The sequence below is a fragment of the Ochotona princeps genome, chromosome X (genome assembly GCF_030435755.1).
Source record: "Ochotona princeps isolate mOchPri1 chromosome X, mOchPri1.hap1, whole genome shotgun sequence".
In the NCBI taxonomy this organism is placed as follows: domain Eukaryota; kingdom Metazoa; phylum Chordata; class Mammalia; order Lagomorpha; family Ochotonidae; genus Ochotona; species Ochotona princeps.
This window is the reverse complement of record NC_080865.1, coordinates 89,483,797-89,508,681: the sequence shown is the minus strand read 5'-3', so window position 1 is coordinate 89,508,681 and position 24,885 is coordinate 89,483,797. Positions and strand designations below refer to the sequence as shown.

The following is a 24,885-nucleotide window of genomic DNA, read 5'->3' as shown; positions in this document are numbered from 1 at the left end:
TCTTTATGTTTTCCTCTTGTGATGTATTTCTCCCATTAAATGATGGGCAAGTTGTGGAAATAGAAATGTAATAGGAATGTATTACTGATTAGCAGGTAATCGCATGTACCTTGGCCTTGAAGTCCTGGCTGTCGCCCAATGGCTACTACTGAAGAATGAACAACGGCTTGCTTTGAAGAATATGAATACAGTGTTTTGCAGAATTATCTTTTGGGGCAGCTGCTTAGTCATGACGTACAAATAAAACAATTAAATGTTTGTACAGAAGCTTGTGATATGGCTGGGTAAAGAAAAAAGGACAGCGTCTTGAGCTGTTACAAGAAGGCACCAAGTGACTGTGTTTGTGTATCTTTTTGTCAACTTCACACCCCCTTCTCAAGCTCTGAACTTGGCTGGAGCTGGCCTCCAGCAGCTGTCATTACCAGCAAGAGGGTACTTAAAGCTAAGGCAATACTGTCTCTTCTATTGGCTCAAGGCTTGAAGCAACATTTATCATATAATCATTTCTCACATTTTCATTCTATAGTATTTGCTGAAACTTTACTGTTTTAAGCATTTTACCAGATCATTTATTAACAACTATTTATTGAGTGTACCTAACTGTGCAAGGTCCTTAGAATCCATCAGTGAACAAAACTGAAGTAATTATTTTATAGAGCTATAGATATTAATCTATAATGATGGGAAATATATATATATCCCTCAACTAACTAAACAAATACAATATGTAGTTATAAATTGTGGTATGTAGTATAAGGAATTATAGTGAAGAAAGTTATTTAGATTAGGAGAGAAGATACACTGGAATGTTTCCCAGAATGAATTAAGATGAATGAAAATCATTTTATCAGTATGCATTAACCCTTCAAGAAACCATTTTTCAACCTGTACAATTGTGAAAAGGTTCCCCTTTTACTAATTTATTTGTGGATGAGTAGAGTCTGTAATAGGTGGGTGTAGTATTTTTTAAAATAAACCGTGAACTACCATTTCACACTTACTGTAAGGGTCAAATCCAAAACATCAACAACACCAAAGTTAGAGAGGTTTTGGAGCAAAAGTAATGTTCATTGACTGTTGTTGGGAAGGCGAGATGGACAGGCCTCTTCGGTAGACAGCTGAGCAACTCCTCACAGAATTAAATATACTCTTACACCATTCAGTGATCATACTTTTTTGTATATATCTAAACCAGCTGAAAACTTACATTTACACAAAGACCTGTACAGAAATGCTTATATATAGTAGCTTTATTCGTAATTACAAAAACCTGGAGGCAACCAAGATGCCCTTCAGTAGATGACTGGGTAAATACATATGGTATATCCAGATAACGGAATACTATTCAGCATTATAAAGGAATGCACTATCAAGCTATAAAAAGCCTTGGAGGTACCTTAGACCCATAGTATTAAATGGGAAGAATTCAACCTGAAAGGCTACTGCCTGATTCCAACTGTATGACATTCTGGGAAAGGTAAAACCAAAGAAATAAAGAGTCAGCGTTGCCTGGGTGGGGTTAGAAAGGAGGCTACAAATGATGAGGAAGAGCATCTAGGATAGCTAGGGCATTGAAACTATTTGGTATGTTTCTAGAATGGTAAGTGTTGTTTTACATTAGTTAACATGTATGATACTTGGTTCTACTGGGAGGGAACATCCACCCTTCCTTTGATTCAGTTCAGTTGTTACCCCCAGTCTAGGTAAGGCTGCTTGTCCTCTGTGCCCCGACAGCACTCTGTTCCTCTCCTACAGAGTACTTAGAACTTACTACAGTTAGCTACTTACAGATCTGTTGTCTTGCTATAATGTGAGCTTGGAAACAGAGACCATATCACACAGGCTTTCATATTCCCAGGTTCTAAGATATAAGAGACACATAATCAATGTGTGTAGAACAAATGAATAAATTGATAAAGATGACCCATAAACTCCACAAATATTTGAGTGCCTACAATGTACAGGCACTATTCTAAGTATTAAAAAGTAGGCAGAATGTTTTGCCTGTAAGATTCTTTTTTAAGCATCTTATCTGTAACAACTTCCAAATGAATAATTAGTACTAATGTGTGTTTTAAGAGTTCAATCTCAATTTCACAGTTTCCTTCTGTTTATCATTTTCTGTAGAACGCAACAAAAAACAGGCAAAGGAGAAAAAAGTAAATGAAGACAAAGTCAAAATGATGCCAATAAATACTTTAATGAGAACTGAGGTCCATAACATACATGGCAATAGCTGCCTTGGCCTATGCTTTCTGCTCTAGCCCATGGTTGGGGCTCACCAACTCCATTTAACCCACATTTGGAAAGAAGGCAATTTTAAATGTCACCCATCAGTATCCATCTTCACAGAAGATACCAATCTGGGGCCAGAATCGCAATGTTAACACTTCCTCTGTAGGAGAAGTTAACATGGTAACACAAACACATATACAACTTTGGACCCTGATGTTCTTCTACCAGGAGGTCCTTGGGAGATCAAATCGTTCAGTAAACTTATAGAGCTTTGTCAAAATACATTAGAACACAGTGGAAGAAAACAGTAGAAAGGCTGGCAGGGCTGGGCTCACAGATAATTTAGTCCTTAGATTTGAAGCCTCTTGAGCTGCTCATATGTAATAAAAAACTGAAGAGTAAGTCAAGGAAGATCACTGGGTGCATACCCAAAGCTAAACCCAGTTCCACAACTAAACGCTGCATCCTCGTAACCGAAAGCACTTGGCCTGTGCTATCCTACCCTGTACTTACTTTACAGTTCTTTCAAAAAACACTTGCTCAACCAAGCATGCACTGAGTGCCTACCATGTGTCCATTTTTATTGCTGGCATGTGACAATATAAACAGATTAAAACTCAAGTATAGTTTTCAGGGACAGACAGGATATTAGCTGATCAAAACAATTCCAAAGAGGGAGCAAGAAATTATTGCCCTCAACCCTACAGACCCTACAAAGGTGGAGAATTACTTTGCAACTCTGCAATACTTACCACTGGATAATATGTCACCACACTTGACATTCTGCATAGGGCTCTATGCACAGCAGGCACTCAAACACAGCTAAAGGAGGGACGTTCACTCATAAGTAAAAGCCTTGTTTGTATATTTCTTCACTCTATTTTCTGTCCTTTTGTTTCTTCCTGGCTATTCCAGTCTTTTAGTCAGTTGTAAGAAAACCAGCATGGCATTCCTGTGGGCACTTCCCACTAGGCTTTCTAAAAATGTCTTCGCCCCTTCTGATTGCGTATGTTTGTTGCCATTTTGCTTTAAAGAGGACCGTACGACCCACTTTTTCTATCCCTTTTAGCTTGTATTAGCCTCCACTGAAAGTTCCATCCTCAGTGTTCACCACTGCAACACCCAAATTTCTCACCTGGCTAAAAGACCATAAATAATCAAAATCAGCGCCCCCCCCACCTAGAATCACCTGCAGGTTTAAGGACTTCTTTCAATCTCACATTCTGAAAGGATACAATGATGTTCCACGGTCCAAGTCGAAGCCAGTTTGGCCAAAATCCTTTATAGAGCGCAAAAAAGCCCTCGTGTTTCCACATCTGAGGGAGATATAACCAAACACAGAGTGAATTCTCCATTCTCTTCACATGTGCCAATCTTTCACCTCTCACTTCAGCAACATACAGCTCCGTGAAGGGCCACTGTTCTAAAGATACTTATTGAATTCACATGTAATCTACGCCCACCTACCCACTTAGCAAATATTTACTGAGCACCTACCAAGACACTCCTCTCGACACTGGGAAGCTAACAGAGGTAGTGCCTATGAACGCGAGCCTCCAAGAAGGCTCTCGTGAACCCATGTCCACATGGTCACCCTTTGTGTAGCCCCCATTCCACAGTGTTTCAGGATTGGACTGCATCATCTATAGAGTGGATTTTCATCACTGCCATTGCTAGTTTCTACAAGGTCCTTTACATATCTGCCTTTTTCTTTCTTGCCTTGCAAGATGCCTTGCATCTGCCTTTTTCTCTCTTGGATGCTAGAAAGACAGGCCTGTGTGACGAGGATCTGAAGCCTCTGGAAGACGGTCATGGGACTGAGCTTTGAAGGAGAGAGCTTAGCCCCAGTCAAGACTTTAGATGGCTGTACCCCTAGCTAACATGTGAACGATAAGCCACAGAAACTGCAAGATAATGTTTGCTTTAAGGCACTGAGTTCTGGAGTAATCTGTTACACAGCAATAAATGACTTATCTGGTCTCTGCCCTCATAGAGTATGTATTCTAGTGGGGTGGACAAGTAATTACACAAAATGATGTGTGTTAAATACAGAAATGGTAAGCGCTACAAAGAAAACCAAAGGGAAAGGGATAAAAAGAATTGGACAAATCTCTGTCCTTCTCTGCGTCTCCTCAATCATTGTAGATTGTGTCTAACACTCTGGCCTACTTCATGTGATGGCCTGGACCATTACATGGGGAACAATGCAAACTGCTCTGACTTTTGCTTTCCTATTTCATTCTATGGTGTCCAATACACATCAATTGAGTGGTTATGATAATTAAATGGCAAATTATGCATTCCAGAGTTCATAAACCTGTGGCTGGCATGTGCTCAATTCAATCAGCAGAAGCTGCTCTTACATAATACAGAAATATCTGTTAAGTAACTACAATGTGTGCGACATTTTGTTAGACATCTTTTTACTTCTCTACTGAAGCGAAGTCTATCACTATTTGTAGTAGATGTATTTGGACCAGACAGTCATAAGAAAGGCCCGATTTGTAAATATCCCTTTTCCTATCCTATAGACTAAGAACACCAGACATAATTAACCTTACTATTTTGTGGATCAAACAGTGACATGCTAAGCACATTACTTATGGAAGCACTGAGGTAATTCGATTACCCCCCAAGGATCTTCAAGCAAATGCTGAAAAACTCAGACAAAATCTGATGCTGGAAATTGTGAAAATCCAAGTCCAGGTGTGGATGACCCAGATTCATGAACTGTTAAACAACAGGGTGTTTCAGAAGTACAATCCAATCCCATCGTCTCTTACCTGAACCACCACAACACACTAACTGGTTTGGAATTCTACTACCAGCCAGAACAACTGTAGAAAACTATAAATCTGGTTGTATCACTCTCCTGCTTAACAATCCCAAGAGGCTTCCAATGGATATCATTCTAATGGCAAATTCTCTACAGTGGTCTACAGGATCCTATCTGATTCAGTACTTCCTCTCTCCAATTTCATTTCATACTTTATTCCATACCACATTTAGATATACTAGCCTTCTTTCAAACCTTTGAACATGTTTAACACATCATAACTTGATCTGCATAAGGAACACGCAGTGGATATATCTGGCTACATATAAAGAAGTTGTTATAACATAGAAGTTAAGTTTGCTTGAAGCCAAACAGTCTTGAGTTTAAATCTCTCCCCTCCTACTTGCTAGTTGCAAAACCTTGGGCAGGTTACTCACATTCTCAGTGCTTTAGTATAGCTCACTATAGGATAATGGTGAAGACTGAGTGAATGAAAACATGGAAGTCTCTTTAGAACAGTTCCTGACACACAATAAAGTACTCAACAGATGTGAGGCATTATATGGTTCAGAATGTCACCGCCTAGAGGGAGCCTATCCTCCAAAATAGGCTAAACATTCGTCCCACACAACTGCTGGGTTATACTGATTATCTGTTTGTATACCTATAGCACTTTTGTAACAACTATCATTTCTCTGCTAGTACTCAGATGCTACCTGATGTGTGATAAACAGTTGCTAACTGAAATGAAAAAGAACAGAGAAACTATATGGCAGCATCATATTTTAACCCCAAATTGTCCCTGCAGTAGTAATAACATCACCAGCACTTATGTGATACACGAAATTACAAAATCCACCTTTCCACAATCCTAACAGTGGAAACTTTCAAAGTGTCAACATTTTGAAAACCCTGAACTAAAACCAGGTACCAGGCCTTTGTTGTTGTTAAGTACCAAGTTTTTTGCTACAGGGTCTCTGTCTTGTCTAAGTGGACAAATATGGAGTATGTTAAGCCTTTTCTATTGCTAATTCTCCATGGTGCTACTAATACAAAGCACCCTATATTCTCAAGCACGCAATTTGGAATAAGGACATCAGGACCACTGAGTATAAGCAGCAGATTTCCTAGGAGACAGTTTTTCTGAGACTGACTGCGAGCGGCTACTTGAAAATACAATGCTTCCTTCACCTTCAGAATGACATATAGCAACTAAAGGTTGAAAGAAAGTCTGAGACCTGAAAGAAAATTAGACATATAACTCAAGTCCACAGTGTGCATACCTTCAAAATACCATCCAAGGTACCCTTGTAGAGGTCTACATGGCCCACAATTGCCCTCTGGTTCATCATGCGAGTTCTCACAACATCAACTGGATTGGATGCCAGAGCCCCAGCCAAGCCACACGTAAAGCTGGAACTAAAGATGAAAACTTGTAAGATGGACTGTCCCCACTGACACCTCTAGCCCTCTTAAACCAAAACTGGACCAAATATAAACATACACCAAATTAGGTTCATTAGATAAAAGCCCTTACTTGCTCTTGCATTACAATCTAAAGAGAAAGGAAACCTTTTCTTAAGAGACATCATTCAAAGGTTATTCCTTCAGCTTTCAATGTGAAACCTGGCCTATTTGTTAAGAGGCAGGTTTTAAGCTGAACAAATCCCTAAGCAGGAGGTGTTACACACCATCCAGTTGTTACATAATTTTTTTTGTACACTACAAGCATCACATACCAAATACATTTGAGCAGCAAAATATCATGAAGGTGGCAAGATAATATATATATATATATGAGGTTACTAATAGCTTTGGCCAAAAACTGTGCTTTAATTTCAGAGATCCTCATTAAATTACACCTTGCTTTCTCTGATTCTTACTGAGAAATGTTTACTTTCTGATGCAAAATTAAAGCAGATAACACATGTGCTTATTAGAAATAGAGGCTAATTATGAATGAATGAAGATCTTGTATTAGACATTGCTGCCAAGTACCCAAGTGCTCAGAGCATGTGAATTCTCTATGAGATGTAAAGAGCACAGAAGGCATGAAATGCTGGTCCTAGGAGAGGGAAAAAAAAGGTATTTAGGTTATACATACCATTTATCAGGTCCAGCTGAGGACTGCAGTGAAAGAGGCTTTTTTGTGTTCAAATCTTGGGAATACGGTATCAGCACAACCTATTCTACTTACATAAAATGAGTTAAAATTGTGTCCCCCATCACTCCTGACAGTATTAAGTGTTTCTTGGTAATGTCGTAAACAGGTAGCTCTACTCCCACGACAATGGCGGCACGCTGAGCAGTTGGAACCACACCCTACAAAACACAAGCGACATCAGACACCAAGGAAATACAAAAGGAGCGACACAGATCTTAAAGCAAACAACATACAGGTCCAGAGTTGCAATGTGTCAGGAAAATCCAAGTCTAAACTATAGGGGGTCATTCTTACAAATCAAAGACTAATACTGGCACACCTATTTATAAATCCCTAACTCCCATGTTGTATCAGAAACTGTCACTGATTTCACATCCAAAGAACAAAAAGAAATAAAGAAAACAATAGCTAAATTGGACTTAACTGCAATTAAAGATTTTATTCAACAGACATCAATTTGCAAGCCATTCAGATAGGGGAATAGTATTCAAAACACAGAAAAAGCTCTTAACAATCCAAAATAAAGATGGACAAAACATACAAAGACACTTTCCCCAGAAATATACAAATGGTCAACAAGCCCATGAAAAGATGCTCAAGATCATTAGGGAGGGGCCTGGTGCAATAGCCTAGCGGCTAAAGTCCTCGCCTTGCTTGCGCCGGGATCTCATATGAGTGTCGATTCTAATCCCAGCGGCTCTGCTTCCCATCCAGCTCCCTGCCTGTGTCCTAGGAAAGCAATGTTGTGGATGGCCCAAAGCCTTGGGACCCTGCACCTGCGTGGGAGACCTGCAACAAGCTCCTTGCTTCGGATCGGCTAAGCTCTGACCACTGCAGCCACTTGGAGAATGAATCAGCAGATGGAAGATCTTCCTCTCTTATCTCTCCTCCTCTCTGTTTATCTCACTTTCCAATAAAAATTAATAAAATTTTTTTTTAAAAGATCACTAGGGACACACACATCAAAGCCACAATGACAGACCATTTCATCGTACCAGGATGGCTATAACATATATTTTTTAAGTACAAGTGAGTACTGCTGAGGGTTTGGAGAAATTAGAATCCTCATTCCCTGTTGATGGAAATGTAAAACGAGGCAGCCACTGTGGAAAGCAATTTAGCATCTCTTCAAAAGGTTAAAACAAGGGTTGGTGTGGCGGCACAGTAAGTTAAGCTTCTGCCTGCAACACTGACTTTCCATATCAGAACCCCGGTCTGACTCTTGGCTGTGCCACTCCTGTTTCAGCTCCCTGTTAGTGTGACTAACTGGTAGAAGATGGCCAAAGTGCTTGAGCCCCTCAACCTATGTGGGAGGCCTGGATGGAGTTCTGATCTCCTGGCTGCGGCCTGGATGATGAGCCCCAGCTGTCGAGGCCACAGATGGAAGATCTCTCTCTGCATGTTGCTCTGCCTTTCAAATAAAAAAAAAAAATCCTTTTTAAAAAGCCAAAATGGGCTTAGCTCATGACCATGCCATTTCAACCCTAGGCATATACCCAGGAGCATGGAAAAGATTTGTGAACATATACATGCATACAACAGTGTTCACAGCAGCATTACTTAGAACAGTCCCATCGTTCCAAATGGCCCAAATGCACATCAACTGATGAAAGGATAAATAAAATGTGATATATGCACGGAACAGAAATATCACTCAGTCATGCAAAGAAATGACGTACTGGAACATATCGCAACACAGATGAACCCTGAAAAGTCTGCTCAATGGGAGAAGCCAGGCACAGGACCTCGTGCTGAGGATTCCAGGGGGAGGACATATCCAGACTAGGCAAACAGAGACACAGTAGAAGTTTTCTAAGATTTGACAGGTTGGGGGAAATGGGAAGTCCATGCTGAAGGACAGCAGGTTTTCATTCTGATGATGAACATGAACTGAACTTAGTGCTGATAATGGTAGGAGAATGTACTAGAAATCAATCGTACACTTCAAATATAGTTAATTTCATGGTATGTGAATTATCCCAGCAAAGTTGTGATACAATAAAATAATTATATCAGAAAACAAACAGCCATGGGGAGAGAACTTCCAAGTGTAATTCTCACACACATTTAGGGTGTGCAGGACACCCACTGGTGTGCCAGCACAAACAGGAACAGGAAGCAAGAGGTCAGGGACGAGCAGTGCTTTCTTTGTGAGTCCTCCGGCGATGACATGCACAGGTTCCACTCACTAGCACAATGCCCCTACCTCGCTTCATGTAAAACGGCAGTGTGCCAGCAATAAAAATCCCATTTTATGAATATTAATGATATAAGAAAATGCATATGGTATATTCACAAAGGCAAACAATTTCTTTCCTTCTTTCTTTATTTGCATTATTTACTTTTTTATGATTATTGCCTTTTATGAAACAGTTCCATAGGCCCTGGGATTTTCCTTACCCCCTGCCCAATACACCCCCCTACTGATTTCCCCTATATTATTACTATAGTATAGTTCTTCATAAACAGTCATATGTACATTATTGCGGGCATGGACAATGGCAGAGTCCAGATCCTATTGTCAAGATAGATTAAACAGTTTCATTGGGAGTCCATTTTTGATCTGGAAGTAGAGATGCATACTGCATTGCATCCTCACATCTGGAAATGATAGTCTCCATTACACAGTTACTACACATCCCTTTAAATGAAAAGCCACAATACAAAATCAACAACAGGAAGAAAAGAAGAAATTAAAAATGCCATGAAGTTAAATAACATGCTACTGAATGACTAATGTATCACTGAAGAAATAAAAAATATCAAGACCCTTCTTGAAGAAAATGATGCTACTGTATGATCTATGAGTCAGTGAAAAATTTAAGAAAGTATTTTGAAGAGATAAAAGTAAACTAAAAAAAATCAAAATCCATGACATATAGTTTCCGCTGATCTTTGTTGGTGAGATATGCATTCTGTAGGCAACAAATAGATGGGTTTTGTTTTTTTAATCCAGTCTACTTATCTATGATGTTTGATTGATGAGTTTAAGCCATTTACATTCAAGGTTATTATGTATGGGTGGTAATTTAGTCCTGTCATTTTAGCAATGGGCTGTAAATTGATTTAGTCTTCTGTTGTCATTTTACTGGGATGTTCTTCATGTTTCCCTTTGGTTTTGGTGGGTGCTATTCCTCTTTTCTGTCAAGAGAACATTTTTAAGTATCATTTGTAGGGCAGGTTTGGAAGAGGCAAATTCTTTTAACTTTTCTTTACTGTGGAAGAATTTTATTTCATTTTCAAAGACAAAGCAAAGTTTTGCTGGGCACGTTATCCTGGGCTGACATTTTTTGCTTTTAAAATCTGGAATATATCACTCCATCTCGTCTGGCCTATAGGGTTTCCTGTGAGAGATCTCCTGTGAATTTGTCATTCCCTTATGTATGTCAATTGATTTTTTTCATAAGCACATTTAAGGATCTTTCCTTATGTTCGATTGAAGAGAGCTCAATTATCAGGTGCTGTGGTGAAGATTGCTTTTGGTCAACCCTGTTGGGAGTTCTGTGCCCCTCCTGGATGTTGTTTTCTTTCTCTAGATTAGGGAAATTATCCCTTATTATTTCATTGAATACACTTTTAGTCCCAGCTTCTCTTTCTGCACCTTCGGGGATTCCCATAGCTCTTATATTTGACCTTTTAATAGTGTCTTTCAGTTCTTGAATACTTCTAGCTTGATCCAGCTCTGCTTCCAGCGTTTTGTTTGTTTCTCCATGGTGACAGGAAATATCTTCCAATTCTGAGATTCTTCATTCTGCCTCCTTCATTCTGTTTTGGAGACTCCACTGTACTTTTAATTTGCTCTGCTGTATTCTTCATTTTTGATATATCAGCTTTCATTTTATTCATTTCCTGTGTGACATATTCCTTTAATTTCTTGAACTCTTGTGTTACGTGCTTTTTGTTGATAAGAAGTTTTATAACAAATGTTTTGAATTCTGTATCCTCCCTTTTCTCGATGTGTTCCTCAGTTAACTCTGAGGTTGGCGTAGGGTTTTGCTCCTTTGCAGGAGAGTCTTCAGTAATGTTCATTTTGCCTTTGTCTCTTCTTCTGCTGTGTGTCATTGTACTTCTGGTTAGCGGATTCTGCTCCTTGGGGCAGGTTTCTAAGCTGTGCCACTCACAGGTCTACAATTCATTTTACTTATTGTGGTTGGTACACGGCTCTTTGTTTGCAGCCAACTGTGCCACTCCCTCCAGTGAGTTCCAGGTCTAGGTCTTATGTTAGACTTCCACTGTGGTCTCCATAGCCCCAGCTCCTGGCTCATCACTCTCCACCTCCTGTGATACCATGCTGAGGCTGCACTGTTGTCCATTCCAGTTGCAGCAGGTCCCAGGGTTAGGGAGACACCAGGTGTCCTATATAGCTAGGTTATTGCTGGTACTGATCCTGCCGGAACCTGTTGGTTGTTAGGTCTGAGGGCCACATGGACCTATTTTAACCCGTATGATGCAATAGTCAGTATTATTTTCCCTCTGGGACTAGTGCAATGCATTGAGCTCAGTGAGTTCACTCCCAGTTCAGAACAAGCATAGCTCACTGTTGTCCCTGCAGTCTTAAAGCCTTTGCCACACTGTGCCAGTACTAGTTCTTGATCTTCTGGCTGTCAGGTCTGAAGGCCCATCCAAAGCCAAGAGCCAGGAACATCATTTGGATCTGCCACATACCTGGGTGCATCCTCTGCTGCTTTCTCAGGCCAATTAGCAGAGCACTAGATGAGAAGTGGAGCAGCTGGGACTAGAACCAATGCCTAAATGCAATGCTTTGACACAAGGAGAGGATTTACTATGCCACCATGCCATTCCCTAATGCAATTTATAATTGAAGTAGCATTATCTTGCTTAAGAATTTGTGTAAGTTTTGTGAACCACACTTCAAAAAAGCAGATCAATGAAAATAATACATTTTTAAAATAAAAAAAGAGCATATCACAGGGACAATTTTTTTCTGGGACAATTCTGATTTAAGTGTTTAATCATCTCTAAATTCTAAAACTCAATCTATCAAGTAGAAATGATACAGCTGAGTCAAGATGCTTGATTCTGCTGATCTGGCAAGTCAGCCAAACAGTGCCTCTCCGCACTTTGTGCTGTGACAGATAATCTTCTGGACCCAGTGCGGCTGGAGTCCTTGCCTTGCACACACCAGGATCCCATGTGGGTGCTGGTGTTAATCACAGCAGCCCTGCTTCCCACCCAGCTCCCTGCTTGTGGCCTGGGAAAGCAGTCGAGGATGGCCCAAAGCCTTGGAGCTTGTACCCACATGCAAGACCTGAAAGAAGCTCTGGGCTCCTGGCATTGGATCGGCGCAGCTTCAGCCGTTGCATTAGCTTGGGTTGACTGACGAAAAATCTTCCTCTCTGTCTCTCCTCCTCTCTGTAGAGTTGTCTTTCCAATAAAAATAAAAAATTTTTTAAAGATGATCTTTGGGGGTCACTCCCCAAGCGACTGCAATGGCCAGCATTTTCCATTAATTTTTTTTTAAAGATTTATTTATTTTTATTACAAAGTCAGATATACAGAGAGGAGGAGAGACAGAGAGGAAGATCTTCCGTCCGATGGTTCACTCCCCAAGTGAGCCGCAACGGGCCGATGCGCGCCAATCCGAAGCCGGGAACCAGGAACCTCTTCCGGGTCTCCCACGCGGGTGCAGGGTCCCAAAACTTTGGGCTGTCCTTGACTGCTTTCCCAGGCCAGAAGCAGGGAGCTGGATGGGAAGTGGAGCTGCTGGGATTAGAACCGGCGCCCATATGGGATCCCGGGGGCGTTCAAGGCTAGGACTTTAGCCACTAGGCCTTGGTGCCGGGCCCCATAACTTTTTTAATTTATAAAAAGTAAGTGATGAACTATACATTATTTAGTAGATATAAAAAGCTGGAAAAGAAAAAAAATTGAGTAGTATTACCATCTAGAGATAATCACTTTCAGCATTTTGTCGTGCAAATGGTCATTTAAAAATTAATGGAGGGCCCGGCGGCGTGGCCTAGTGCCTAAGGTCCTCACCTTGAAAGCCCCGGGATCCCATATGGGCGCCGGTTCTTATCCCGGCAGCTCCACTTCCCATCCAGCTCCCTGCTTCTGGCCTGGGAAAGCAGTCAAGGACGGCCCAAAGCTTTGGGACCCTGCACCCGCGTGGGAGACCCGGAAGAGGTTCCTGGTTCCTGACTTTGGATCGGTGCAGTACCGGCCATTGCGCTCACTTGGGGAGTGAACCATCGGACGGAAGATCTTCCTCTCTGTCTCTCCTCCTCTCTGTATATCTGACTTTGTAATAAAAATAAATAAATCTTTTTTTAAAAGTTATACAACAACTTTTAAAGATAGGCATTACTGAAACTATCACAAACATATATTGCTTTGTTAGCATAAGACTGATGAAAAATACATATAAGTAAATGTACTTTGAATTTGAACAAACCAACATGGTTATCTCAACTTTCCTCATGTACACATTATGGAGAAATAAAGACCAATGGCAGGTGCTGCTCCTGTCACGGGTGACAAGGAGAATCTTATTTCACATGTTATAATTCACAATTTTATGGCCTCATAGAGAAAAAGTATTCTTCCCACATTCTAACAAAAGAGCAGGAAAAAGCACTCACCCTCCACAGACCCCTAGTGCCTTCTTGCTGGTATATGTCAATGAAGCTGCCGATCATGCTCCCTTGGAACAAGCTTCCTTGAGCCTGCATCCGGATCTGAAAGAAGCACACTTTGTTTTGACAGAGAACCAAAGTAAGAGGTCGTACTCATTTAAAATTCTGGAAACAATATTTGGGAATTATCACAAAGATTTCTGCTATTACAATAAAAACAATCAGCTAAACTATATAGAGAATGTAGTTTCTGTGAAAACAGATTTCATAAATATGATTTCCATAGGCATCACATTTCCCCGTATCAAAGTGTAATTTCTGGTGTTGGAAAAAAAATTAAGAAATAGTAAAAACAATTATTCAGCATCAGAAATAATTCACTAGCAGCTGGCACTGTAGCATACTGGTTAAGCCGCCACGTGCAATGCAGACCATCCCACATGAGCCACTTCTGATCTTGCAGCATTTAATGTGCCAGAGAAAGCAGCAGGAGGTAGCCAAAAAGCTTGAGCCCCTGCCACCAATGGGGGAGATCCAGATGGAATTCCAGGCTCCTGGCTTCAGTCTGGCTCAGCACTGGCCATCGTAGCCATTTGGGGAGTGAATCACTAAACGGAAGATCTCTCTCTCTCTCTCTGGGGAGTGAATCACTAAATTGAAGATCTCTCTCTCACACACACACACACATTCTTGTACTTGTGTTCTCTCTCTCTTCCTCCTTCTTTCTCTTCCTCCTTCTCTCTCACTCTGCCTTTCAAGTAAACTTATAAAAACATTAAAAAAGTAAAATATCCATAAACACAGAAAAAAGACCTGGCCAGCCCTGGCTATTGCAGCTATCTCGGGGGTGACTAACTGCACTCCACCACTACTTACTCTCTTCAATAATAAAACAGAGCTTCAGTTCGGTACACAGTTTCCCTGCTGGAAATTGCATAACTGCGTATCTAGCATCCTGGCAGATGTTAGACATAACCAGGCAACTAAGATTTTCAGAATGGAACATGAATGGAGATGATTGAAATCTCCCTGTTTTTTGCTTTGAAGGAAATTTCACATTTTCCAGGATAAGCAAATAGCCCTACTTAACAAGGAAAAGTTCTTGCAGAAGAGGCTAAGAAACATAGGAGCAGTGAAAGAATTAGAAAATCACTCTTCACAATCAGAAATAAATGATTCAAGTGATGGTCACCAATGGATAAAAAACTTTGAGATGAAGGGTCAGTACAACGCTTTTTGCAAAACAGGAACCTGAACCCACTGAAAAATGTTTTTCAAAGATTTATTTATTTATATATAAGGCAGAATGACAGACAGAGATCTTCTATCTAATGCTTCACTGTCCAAATGCCCAGCCACGCCTACCTGGGATACTGGTATTGCACACGGAGGCTTAGCTTGCTATACACTACAGTGCTGGCCCTAGATATAATAAATTTCAAACCCTACTTACAGTTGTTTTGGCAAGGCCAGAACGAATGATGTTCATCACTCACCCCTGTTACAGAGTAAAAGGGACCTAACCATGTAACTACCAACTGCAATGTACAGACTTTGGATTTTTCAGTCAACTATAAAAAATATATGACAGTCTAGAAATTTGAACATAGATTGAGTATCAGATATTATCAATGAAGTGATATCCATTTTATTAGGTGTAACAGTGGCACTCTGATTACATAAGAAGTATTCCTGAGGCCAGCACTATGGTGTGTTGAGTAAAGCTGCTGCCTGCATTGCCTATATCCCATCTGGGCACCAGTTCGAGTCCTGGCTGCTCCACTTCTGATCCAGCTCCCTGCTAATGTGCCTGGGAAGGCAGAAGATGGTCCAAGTGCTTAGGCCCCTGCATCCACGTGGAGTCCTGGAGGAAGCTCTTGGCTTCAGATTGGTCCAGCTCCAACCGTTGTAGCCATTGGGGAATGAATCAGCAGATGGCCAACCTCACTCTATAACTCTGTCTTTCAGGTAAATAAATAAATCTGAATAAAAAATAAAGCATTCCTTTTATGAAACCCATACCAAAGAATTGGGAGTAAAATGGCAGTGTGTGGGGTATACTTTAATATAATTCAGAAAAGTAGAAATAAATGAAGTGCACATAGAAAAATGTAGCTTTTGAATCTAGGTGATGCATACAAAGATATTCATCATACTATGCTACCATATATTTTTGTGATATTTTTAAAATTGATGATCAAAAACTACATGTTTAGGGACGGTTTTTGTGGTGAAGAGTTAAGATGAAAGAGTCACTTGCATCCCACATCAGAGTCCCGAGGACAGAATCCCACCTCAGCTGAATTCCATGCCAGCTTCCTAATGTACTCCTTGGAAATCTGCAGGTTACTGCTCTGCCTCCCAAGTTAAAAGACCTGGATTGAGTTTCTGGCATGTCACTTTGACCTGGGATACTCCTGCCTGTTGTTGGTATCTGGAGAGTAAACCAATGAGTAGAAGATCTCAATTACTCTCTCTCTCATTCTGTCTTCCTTTTAAATAAATAAATCTATCTTATTAAAATTCAAAACATCTCCACTGCATACTTTATGAACTGTGCTCTAAGGGGCTCTGAGCTTCTTATTATTCGGTTTGAAGTTTCTTGGATCTTCAACTATACTTTCTCTTAGTAAATCACTGTACTTTAAACAAAAGGAAACTCTTATCCCTTACTTTGTCCTCATATGAACTGTAATTCAAGGATGATGGTGGCTCAACGTCAACCATGCAGATTAAAACAATATCATAAGTGGACCAGGCACAGTAGCCTAAAGACTAAAGTCCTCTCCTTGCATGTGCCAGGATCCCATGTGGGTGCTGATTCGTGTCCCAGCAGTCCCACTTCCCAGCCAGCTCTCTGCTTGTGGCATGGGAAAGCAGTGTTGAGGATGGCCCAAAGCCTTGGGACCCTGTACTGGCAAGGGGGACCCAGAGGAGCCTCCTGTCTCCTGATTGGCTCAGCTCCAGCTGTTGCGGCCACATGGGGAGTGAATCAGTGGACGGAGGATCATCCTCTCTCTCTCTCTCTCCTCCTTTTTGTACAGCTGACTGTCCGATAAAAATAAATAAATCTTTTTAAAAAAATCTATCATAATAGCCGGTGCTGTGGCCTCCATCTGCAGTGTCATCATCCCCCATAGGTGCCAGTTCCAGTCCTGCTGTCCCACTTTTGATCCAGCTCACTGGATATATGCCTGGAAAAGCAGTGGAGGATGGTTCAAGTGCTTGGGCCCCTGAACCCATATGGGAGACCCAGAAGAAGCTCTCCGCTTCTGGCTTTGGGCCAGCCCAGCTCTAGCTATTGCGGTCATTTGGGAATGAACCAGCAGAAGGAAGATCTCTCTCTCTCTTTCTCTGTGTCTCCCACTCCATCTCTCTTTCAAATAAATAAATAAACCTTTAAAAATAATAGAAAGTAAACAATTTCATAACACAAAGTTCAAACTTATTCTAATGTAAAAGGCCAGACAGCACAATTTAGACTTCTCTGAGCTTATGGCCTTTGTCACAACCACCCCGTTCTGCCACGGAAGCAACCATAAACAATACAGAAACAAATGCAGTGGGGTGATTATGTAACAATATACTATATTTGCATTGTTCCAGATTTGGCCCATAGACAAAAGCTTGCTAACCCCTGCTCTAGGATTTTGTATACTAAAAGCAAAGGCCCCCAGGTCCTGGATAACTGCAAGGACTACGTATGCTCAATTAAGCAAGAACTTCTCTCCTCTAAACTGTTACCTGGGAGAGGAAAAAACCTTGCATCCTGTGCGAGACTGTATATTTCAGTTTCTACGTTATAGCAGCCTAGCCTATATCCTGAGGTATTGAGAATGAAAATGGCCAAAGAGAGATTATAGCAGAGAAAAGCACTGAAGATAAAGGTTTAAATAGGAAAAAGAAATATTTGTAGAATATTGTAGGCAATAGCCTAGCGGCTGAAAGTCCTCACCCTGAACACGCCGGGATCCCATATGGGCGCTGGTTCTAATCCCAGCAGCACCACTTCCCATTCAGCTCCCAGTTTGTGGCCTGGGAAAGCAGTCGAGGACAGCCCAAAGTCTTGGGACCCTGCACCCACGTGGGAGACCAGGAAGATCCTGGCTCCAGGCTTCACGTTGGCTCAGCTCCAGTCACTGTTGCTACTTGAGGACAGTGGACAGATCTCTCTCTCCTTTTCTCTCTAAAAATTGTGGTGTCAAAAGAAAAGGAGAAATTTGGGCCTGGTGCAGTAGCCTAGCAGCTAAAGTCCTCGCCTTGCATGTGCCAGGATCCCATATGGGAACCATTTCTAATCCTGGCAGCCACATTTCCCATCCAGCTCCCTGTTTGGGGCCTGGGAAAGCAGTGGAGGATGGCCCAAAGCCTTGGAATCCTGTACCCGCGTTGGAGACTCGGAGGAGGCTCCAGGCTCCTAGCTTTGGATTGGCTCAACTGTGGTCATTGTGGCTGCTTAAAGTGAATCATCGGACGGAAGATCTTCCTCTCTGTCTCTCCTCCTCTTTGTATATCAGACTTTCCATTAAAAATAAACAAATCTTAAAAAAAAAGAAAAGGAGAAATTCAAGTAGAAATGATTAGTCAAAACAGATTAAGTGAGATTCAAACTACGTCTACTGGACTGAATAATGTGCACTATGAGGGAAAGGAGTTTCAATCAAGCAGCAGGAATGCTCATAGCAAATTATGAGGAAAAGGTGTAAGGTGAGGGCTGTTTTGTGAAGTCTGGACAAGCAAAAAAGACAGTGACGTTTTGAGAGCCACGGCTAGCATGGGCATACGTGCCCAACAAGAGCTGAAGTACAGAAACAACAGAAAGTTCAGAGGTCGAAGGCAAGGCGAAAAGGGGCGGGGTTAGCTTCTGAGGGCGATAGAAGGAAGGAGCTAAAAAGAAAGCTTGATGGTTTAAAACATCTTTGAGGATAACAGAATGAACTGTTCAAGGACAAGTGAAAGGAATGAATAGCCCAATTACAAATCCCATTGGCACGAAGTCTAAGATAGTGGCTTTCCCCACTCTCAGACCTTCAATCTTTTTTTTTTTTTATAAGATTTATTTTTATTAGAAAAGCAGATTTACAGAGAGGAGACACAAAGACAAACACCTGAAGCCAGGAGCCAGGAGCTTCTTCCAGGTCTCCCACACAGGTGCAGGTTTTGGGTCATCCTCCACTTTCATCCCAGACCACAAGCAGGGAGCTGGATGGAAGTTCAGCAGCTGGGACAAGAACTGGCACCCACAAGGGACTCGGGAACTTGCAAAGGGAGAATTAGCCAATTGAGTCAACATGCTGGACCCCAGACCTTCGGTCGTACATAGGTATAAGAAAGGAGAGGGTAAACTGTAGCACTGGTCAAGGCTTGTAATTTTGTGGGACAGAAAGACAGGAAATGGAAGTGAATAACGTGGGTGATTTAGGATTATGAGCGCTAAGAAAAGAAAATCTCGGAGAGTGAAGTATTACTACTCTTGAAAATGACTAACAAGGGTAATTATACTGCAAATATCCTATAGTTTTAGGATACAGTTGAGTCTTCTCCTAAATAAATATTCTGTAAATCTAAAGTGATATGAAAAGTTTATAGCAAAATTAATCTCACTTTAGTTCAAAAAAATATTTCATGTCTTTTCTGTGTCTCCATCAACCATCAGTGGTTTCATTCATGGTTATTTTTCAAGTCATGCTTTCATTCTCAAAACCAAATTATAACTGATCCTTTCTTCATTAACTTAGCCACTTGTGGTTTCACCAGTGTTCCAAAAAGTATGCATCCTCATTCACCATAAAATAATTTTTACAAATTTGGAATCCTCTCATACTTAATGTTCTTAATTAATCATAAATTTAAGGTTAAAATTTACTACATTATGAAATAAAGTGAGATAAAGATTGTCATTACAATAAGTATTTCACTCAGTGATTTGCTAAAACGTTAAAGAAATCCAACTATATGCTTAGCAAATCAGCACCACTAACCTATAATATTCAAGTTCTGAGTTAAGAATACTCTCACTATCGATTTTTTGAAAGCCAAATCTCACCCTTAATAGAAATTATGGATAATACAGGGAAAGACAACAGAGATTTACTGTACTCCAACTAATTATTAAAGAGGCCTTTACCTAAAAAGTGTATGTTGGTTTAAACTGTTTGGTGGATATATTAAGATATACCATACTGAGATTTGGAATGGTTTATGTCTTTTGCTTTGTAAAGTGGAGAAAGGGTATTTCTAAACACATTTTCATTCTCAGACTAGTTCGAGAAAAGACTACAAATGAAAATTTCGAGATCTGGAAAGTTTAGAGATCCCTCAAACTGCAAAGTCCTTGGAAGGATCCAACAGATGCTTAATACCCTGATTTGAAGACCAACAAATTCAAGTCTATTATAATAAATTGACTACTGCTTGCTAACATCTACTATCAAGTACAATGACAGGCAGTCTACACATATTGTCTCTGATCTGCAATAAAGCTACGTTGTAAGTCCTACATTATCTTCACTTCACAGTAACTGAGTGAAACCGAAACGGTAGTGACTTTCTTAAGCTTTTACAGCTGCTGAGCAGTAGTGCCAGAACCGAAATCTGGTTCAAAGGTCATTTTCTCTTCAAATCACACTGCATACATCTTTCTTACCTTTAGAACATCAGTGGGGTTGGCTATAGCAGAAGATATCACTCCTGACACTACCCCACAGATCATATTGATTAGAAGAGTTTCATCTGCAAAAAGGAAAAAAAAAAAAAAAAAAGAAAATTCTGTTGAATTAGGTGCCAGTTTCTGAAAATACAGCGAAAAGGAACCTTCAGACTTTAGAAATAAGCTACAGAGCTTACAAAAAATAAACTCAAATATTTCTAGATCCCAAATATATAAAAATATATATATGAAATATATAAAAATCAGAAAATGAAAATCATTATTGATTTTAAAGATGATTTTCTAAAGCTCAGTGGCACATGTCAATACCCCACATGAATTCAGAATGTGCTATTTCCCCTCTAACCATCTCAAACATTTAAAGAACATACTTTTTAAATGTTTTTTTTTTCTTCTGCATAATTGTCACCTCTAGAGATTCAGGAACTGAATGTTAAAAGCGTAAAATCTAGCAAATAGAAAAAGTTACCTAAATATTAATTTTGATAGGCCTTAGATCTCTTTTACCCGCTATTTATTTACAGAAGATGCCTGTAGTCAAATGTGGAAAAGCAAGAAATTAAAACTAATTCCCCTCCCCCCGATATACACACATAGAGAAAAAAACAAAGAAACCCCAGAGCAGAGTTTTGCAGTGAAAAGTCAATCTTCACACTCCTCCCACCATGAAGAGCCTACAAATAAAGACTAAGTAAGCCCAAGTGAACAATTTAGGAAAGGAAGATATTTTAGAAAAAAAGAAGAAAGGAATCCTTCATGATTTCCAAAGAAGAAGGTCCAGAAAAAGCTGATTTCAGGAGAACAAAAAAGTGATTCAAAGGACATTACTAACCGAAGGCTCTTCAGCTGTCCCAAAACATCCAACAGCCCCAGGCCTGCAGTAAAATAATCATTAAATACAGGATCGGGCTGGAAATGCTGCGGCAGCAAATAGAAAGACATATGACAATGCTGACTGTGGGCCAGGTGGCTATATGTACAGCAAAACCTCGACTCTAACAGCCTAAAATTATCCTAACAAAAGCGTATCAAAATTGGCAGCTGGAAAATGACTTGTAAGTTCAAGTTCTCTTCTTCATGTCAATAGCACTTATTTTCTGAACAACACCGTTCCACGGTTCCTCTGGGATGGCCAGAAGCCTTTTGTAAAAATTCGCCATAGGATAAAGGACAAGTTTAATCCCTGCATCACTTCTTCAAGGATTTATCCAAAGTCAATACAAACTCACTTTATCCTTGCAGGCATGTCATGATGCACACTTCTCACTAAGAGTGATTTCAACAATACCTTTAAAGTAGCACCTCAAAAAAGAGCAAGTACACTGACCTTCTAAACGTTCTACAAATAATCGCTTCAAGCTTTGGTAAATCCCAATTTTAATGGTGCCATATGATGCCTGTCTTAGTAAAGCAGGAGCAATTCTTCAAAAAAGAAAGAAAAGGTTAATTGTATTCAACACGTATTTGAAGACTATACATATCTACCCACTCTTATCTATTACTTACCTCATTCCATCCAAAAACACAAAAGACATTTTTTTCAAGCAGCCAAGAAATACTCAAGATAGCACACTTCATAAAAACCAATCTCAACAAATGTAAAAGCATTGAAATCACATTCGACATGTTCTCTGATCATCATGGAATCAAATCATAAAGTCAATCAGGAAAATCCTGGGGCTGATATTGTTTTACAGTGTGTTAAACCATGACTTGTAATGCCAGCATCCCATATCAGAGTACCAGTTAAAGCCCCAGCTACTCTTCTTCCAATCCAGCTTCCTACTGATGTGCCTGGGGAGGCAGTGAAGGATGGCTCAGGTATTTAGGCCCCTTCCTCCCATATGGAAAATCAGGATAGAATTCCAAACTTGATTTTGGCCTGACCCATACCTAGCTGCTGAAGACATGTGGGGAGTGGAACCAGCAGATGGAAGACTGATTCTTTCTTTCTCCCTCTGTCCCTATTGCTCTGCCTCTCAAGCAAATAAATACATAATTTTTTTAAAAATTAAAGCCCTGCAGGGCCCACTGCGGTCCTCGCCTTGCACACGCCACGATCCCATATGTGTGCCTGGTTTGTGTCTCAGCGGCCCTGCTTCCCATCCAGCTTACTGCTTGTAGCCTAGGAAGGCAGTGGAGGACTGGAACCCTACACCCATGTGGAAGACCCGGAGGAGGCTCCAGGCTCCTGGCGCTGAATCATCTCAGCTATGGCTGTTGTGGCCACTTGGAGAGTGAATCAGCGGATGGAAGATCTTCCTCTCTGTCTCTCCTCCTCTCTGTATGTCTGACTTTCCAGTAAAAATAAATAAACCTTTTCTAAAAAAAATTAAAGCCCTGCAATGATGTGAAATTAAATAATATACTTATCTTTTTTTCTTTGAGGAGTTATTTTTTTCTAATTTTTATATGAAAGGCAGCATTACAGAGACAAGAGACAGAAGCTCTTCAATTCACTGATTCACTCCCCAAATGACCATAACAGCCAGAGCTGAGCTGATCGAAAGCCTGCAGCCAAAAGCCTCCAATGCATCTCTCACACAGGTGCAGGGGCCCAAGGACTTGAGCCATCCTCTGCTGCTTTCCCAGGCCACAAGCATGAAGCCAGATCAGAACTGGAAAAGCTGGGACATGCACCTGCAGTCATGTGGGATTACAGTGCTGCAGGCAGAGGCTCAGCCTACTATGCTATGGTGCCAACCCCTATACAACACATTTTAAAATAATCCCATTGGTCAGAGAAGTCTCAGAGGAATTTTTTTCCAATATATGGAACTGAATGAAAGTATAAGTCCAACTTACTAATTTATATTGGATAGAGTCAAAACAGTTCTGAGGGAAATTTACAACCCAAAACGCTTACATTAGAAAAAAGTCAGGGGCCCAGCACAGAAGCCTAGTGGCTAAAGTCCATGTCTTGCATGCCCAGGATCCCATATGGGCGCTGCTTCTAATCCTGGCAGCCCCGCTTCCCATCCAACTCCCTGCTTGTGGCCTGGGAAAGCAGTCAAGGACTGCCCAAAGTCTTGGGACCGTGAACCCACATGGGAGACCTGGAAGAGACTCCTGGCTCCTGTCTTCAGATCAGCTCAGCTCTGGCCGTTGTGGCCATTTGAGAAGTGAATCAATGGATAGAAATCTTCCTGTCTTTCCTCCTCTCTGTATATCTCACTTTCTAATAAAAGTAAAATAAATCTTTTTAAAAGAGAGAGAAAAAAAGAATGGGGATATGTCTTTCTGCATGATGATCAGAATACTGTGTGGTATGCTTGCAATCTACCTCAGAATACCCCTTCTAAGGTGCCTTTGGGACGTAGAAGGTGATAGCAAAAGTATTTGGGTGTCTGTCACCCATATAGAGATCTAGTCTCAGTGCCTGGCTCCCAGTTTCAGTCTGCCCCACTCCTAGCTATTGTAGGCATTTGGGGAATGAACCAGCAGATGGGAGAGTCCTCACTCTTTCTCTCAAATAAGCAAGATAAAAATTTTAAAAAGAAAAAGGGAAAGTCTCAAATCAATGGTCTAGATGCCTGCTTCAAGGTACTAAAGAAGAACAAAATAAACCCAAAGAAAACAGGGGGAAGACAAAAATAAAGATCATAAAACAAAGAAATTGAAAACAGGAAAGTAAAGTAAAATCAATGAAACATAAAGCATGCTCTTAAAGAAATCAGTAAAGTTGATAGATCCCTGAAATACATAAAAAGATGTAAATCATCGACATCAGGAAAGTGCCAGGGAACAGCACTATAAATCCTATAGCCACTAAAAGGATAATAAAGGGAATACAAAAAGGACTAATCCCTTGAAAACCACAAAGTTACCAAAACCCAACCAAGATAAAACAATCTAAGTCGCATAATCACTGCAATAGATTATTTGTATCCTCCCGCAAAGTCATACACTGAAATCCTAACCTCCAACGGATGTTATCAGGAGGCCAGGCCTTTGGAAGGTAATCAGGTCACAACAGTGAAGTAGTGCAATTAGTGCCCTGGACAAGGGATCCCAGAGAGTGCTCTCATTCGTTCTGCCTGTGAGAATACAATGAGTGGGCATTCTGCAACCCAGCAGAGGGCCCTCGACAGCAGAGGGCCCCTTCAGAACTGAGGTGGGAAAAAAGCCTTCTGCTATTTATAAGCTATCTAGCCCATGGAACTTTGTTATTGAAGCCAAAACTAGACCACCATTAAAGAATTTGGATCAATAATTTGAAACTTCCCAAATAAGGGAATGGGTATGCAGTACAGTGTGTTAAGCCACTACTTGCCATACCCACATACCACATCACCATGCCAGTTCGAGTCCTAGTTCCTATGTTCCTGATTCAGCTTCCTGCTAATGTGCCTGGGAAGGCAGCTGATGACAACTCAAGTATTTGAGTCCCTGCCCCCTGATGTGGGAGACCCAAATGCAGTTCCAGGCTCCTGCTTTCAGCCTG

At 40.8% G+C, this 24,885-nt stretch overlaps 1 protein-coding gene across 3 annotated transcripts in view; it reads right to left on the bottom strand.

Annotated features, from left to right (window-relative positions):
* Window positions 1–2,175: 2,175 nt before the first annotated feature.
* The window catches only part of SLC25A14 (solute carrier family 25 member 14), a 52,684-nt gene continuing 29,974 nt past the window's right edge, over window positions 2,176–24,885 (bottom strand). For all 3 annotated transcript variants that reach the window (XM_058658396.1, XM_012927706.2, XM_004587695.4), the window contains exons 5-11: window positions 21,769–21,863; window positions 20,418–20,503; window positions 13,778–13,873; window positions 7,209–7,333; window positions 6,295–6,430; window positions 3,471–3,551; window positions 2,176–2,626 (exon numbers count right to left, since the gene is read on the bottom strand). In XM_058658396.1, the coding sequence (XP_058514379.1) occupies window positions 2,585–2,626; window positions 3,471–3,551; window positions 6,295–6,430; window positions 7,209–7,333; window positions 13,778–13,873; window positions 20,418–20,503; window positions 21,769–21,863 (661 nt within the window). In that variant the 3' untranslated portion in view covers window positions 2,176–2,584. The remainder of the gene's footprint in view (window positions 2,627–3,470; window positions 3,552–6,294; window positions 6,431–7,208; window positions 7,334–13,777; window positions 13,874–20,417; window positions 20,504–21,768; window positions 21,864–24,885) is intronic.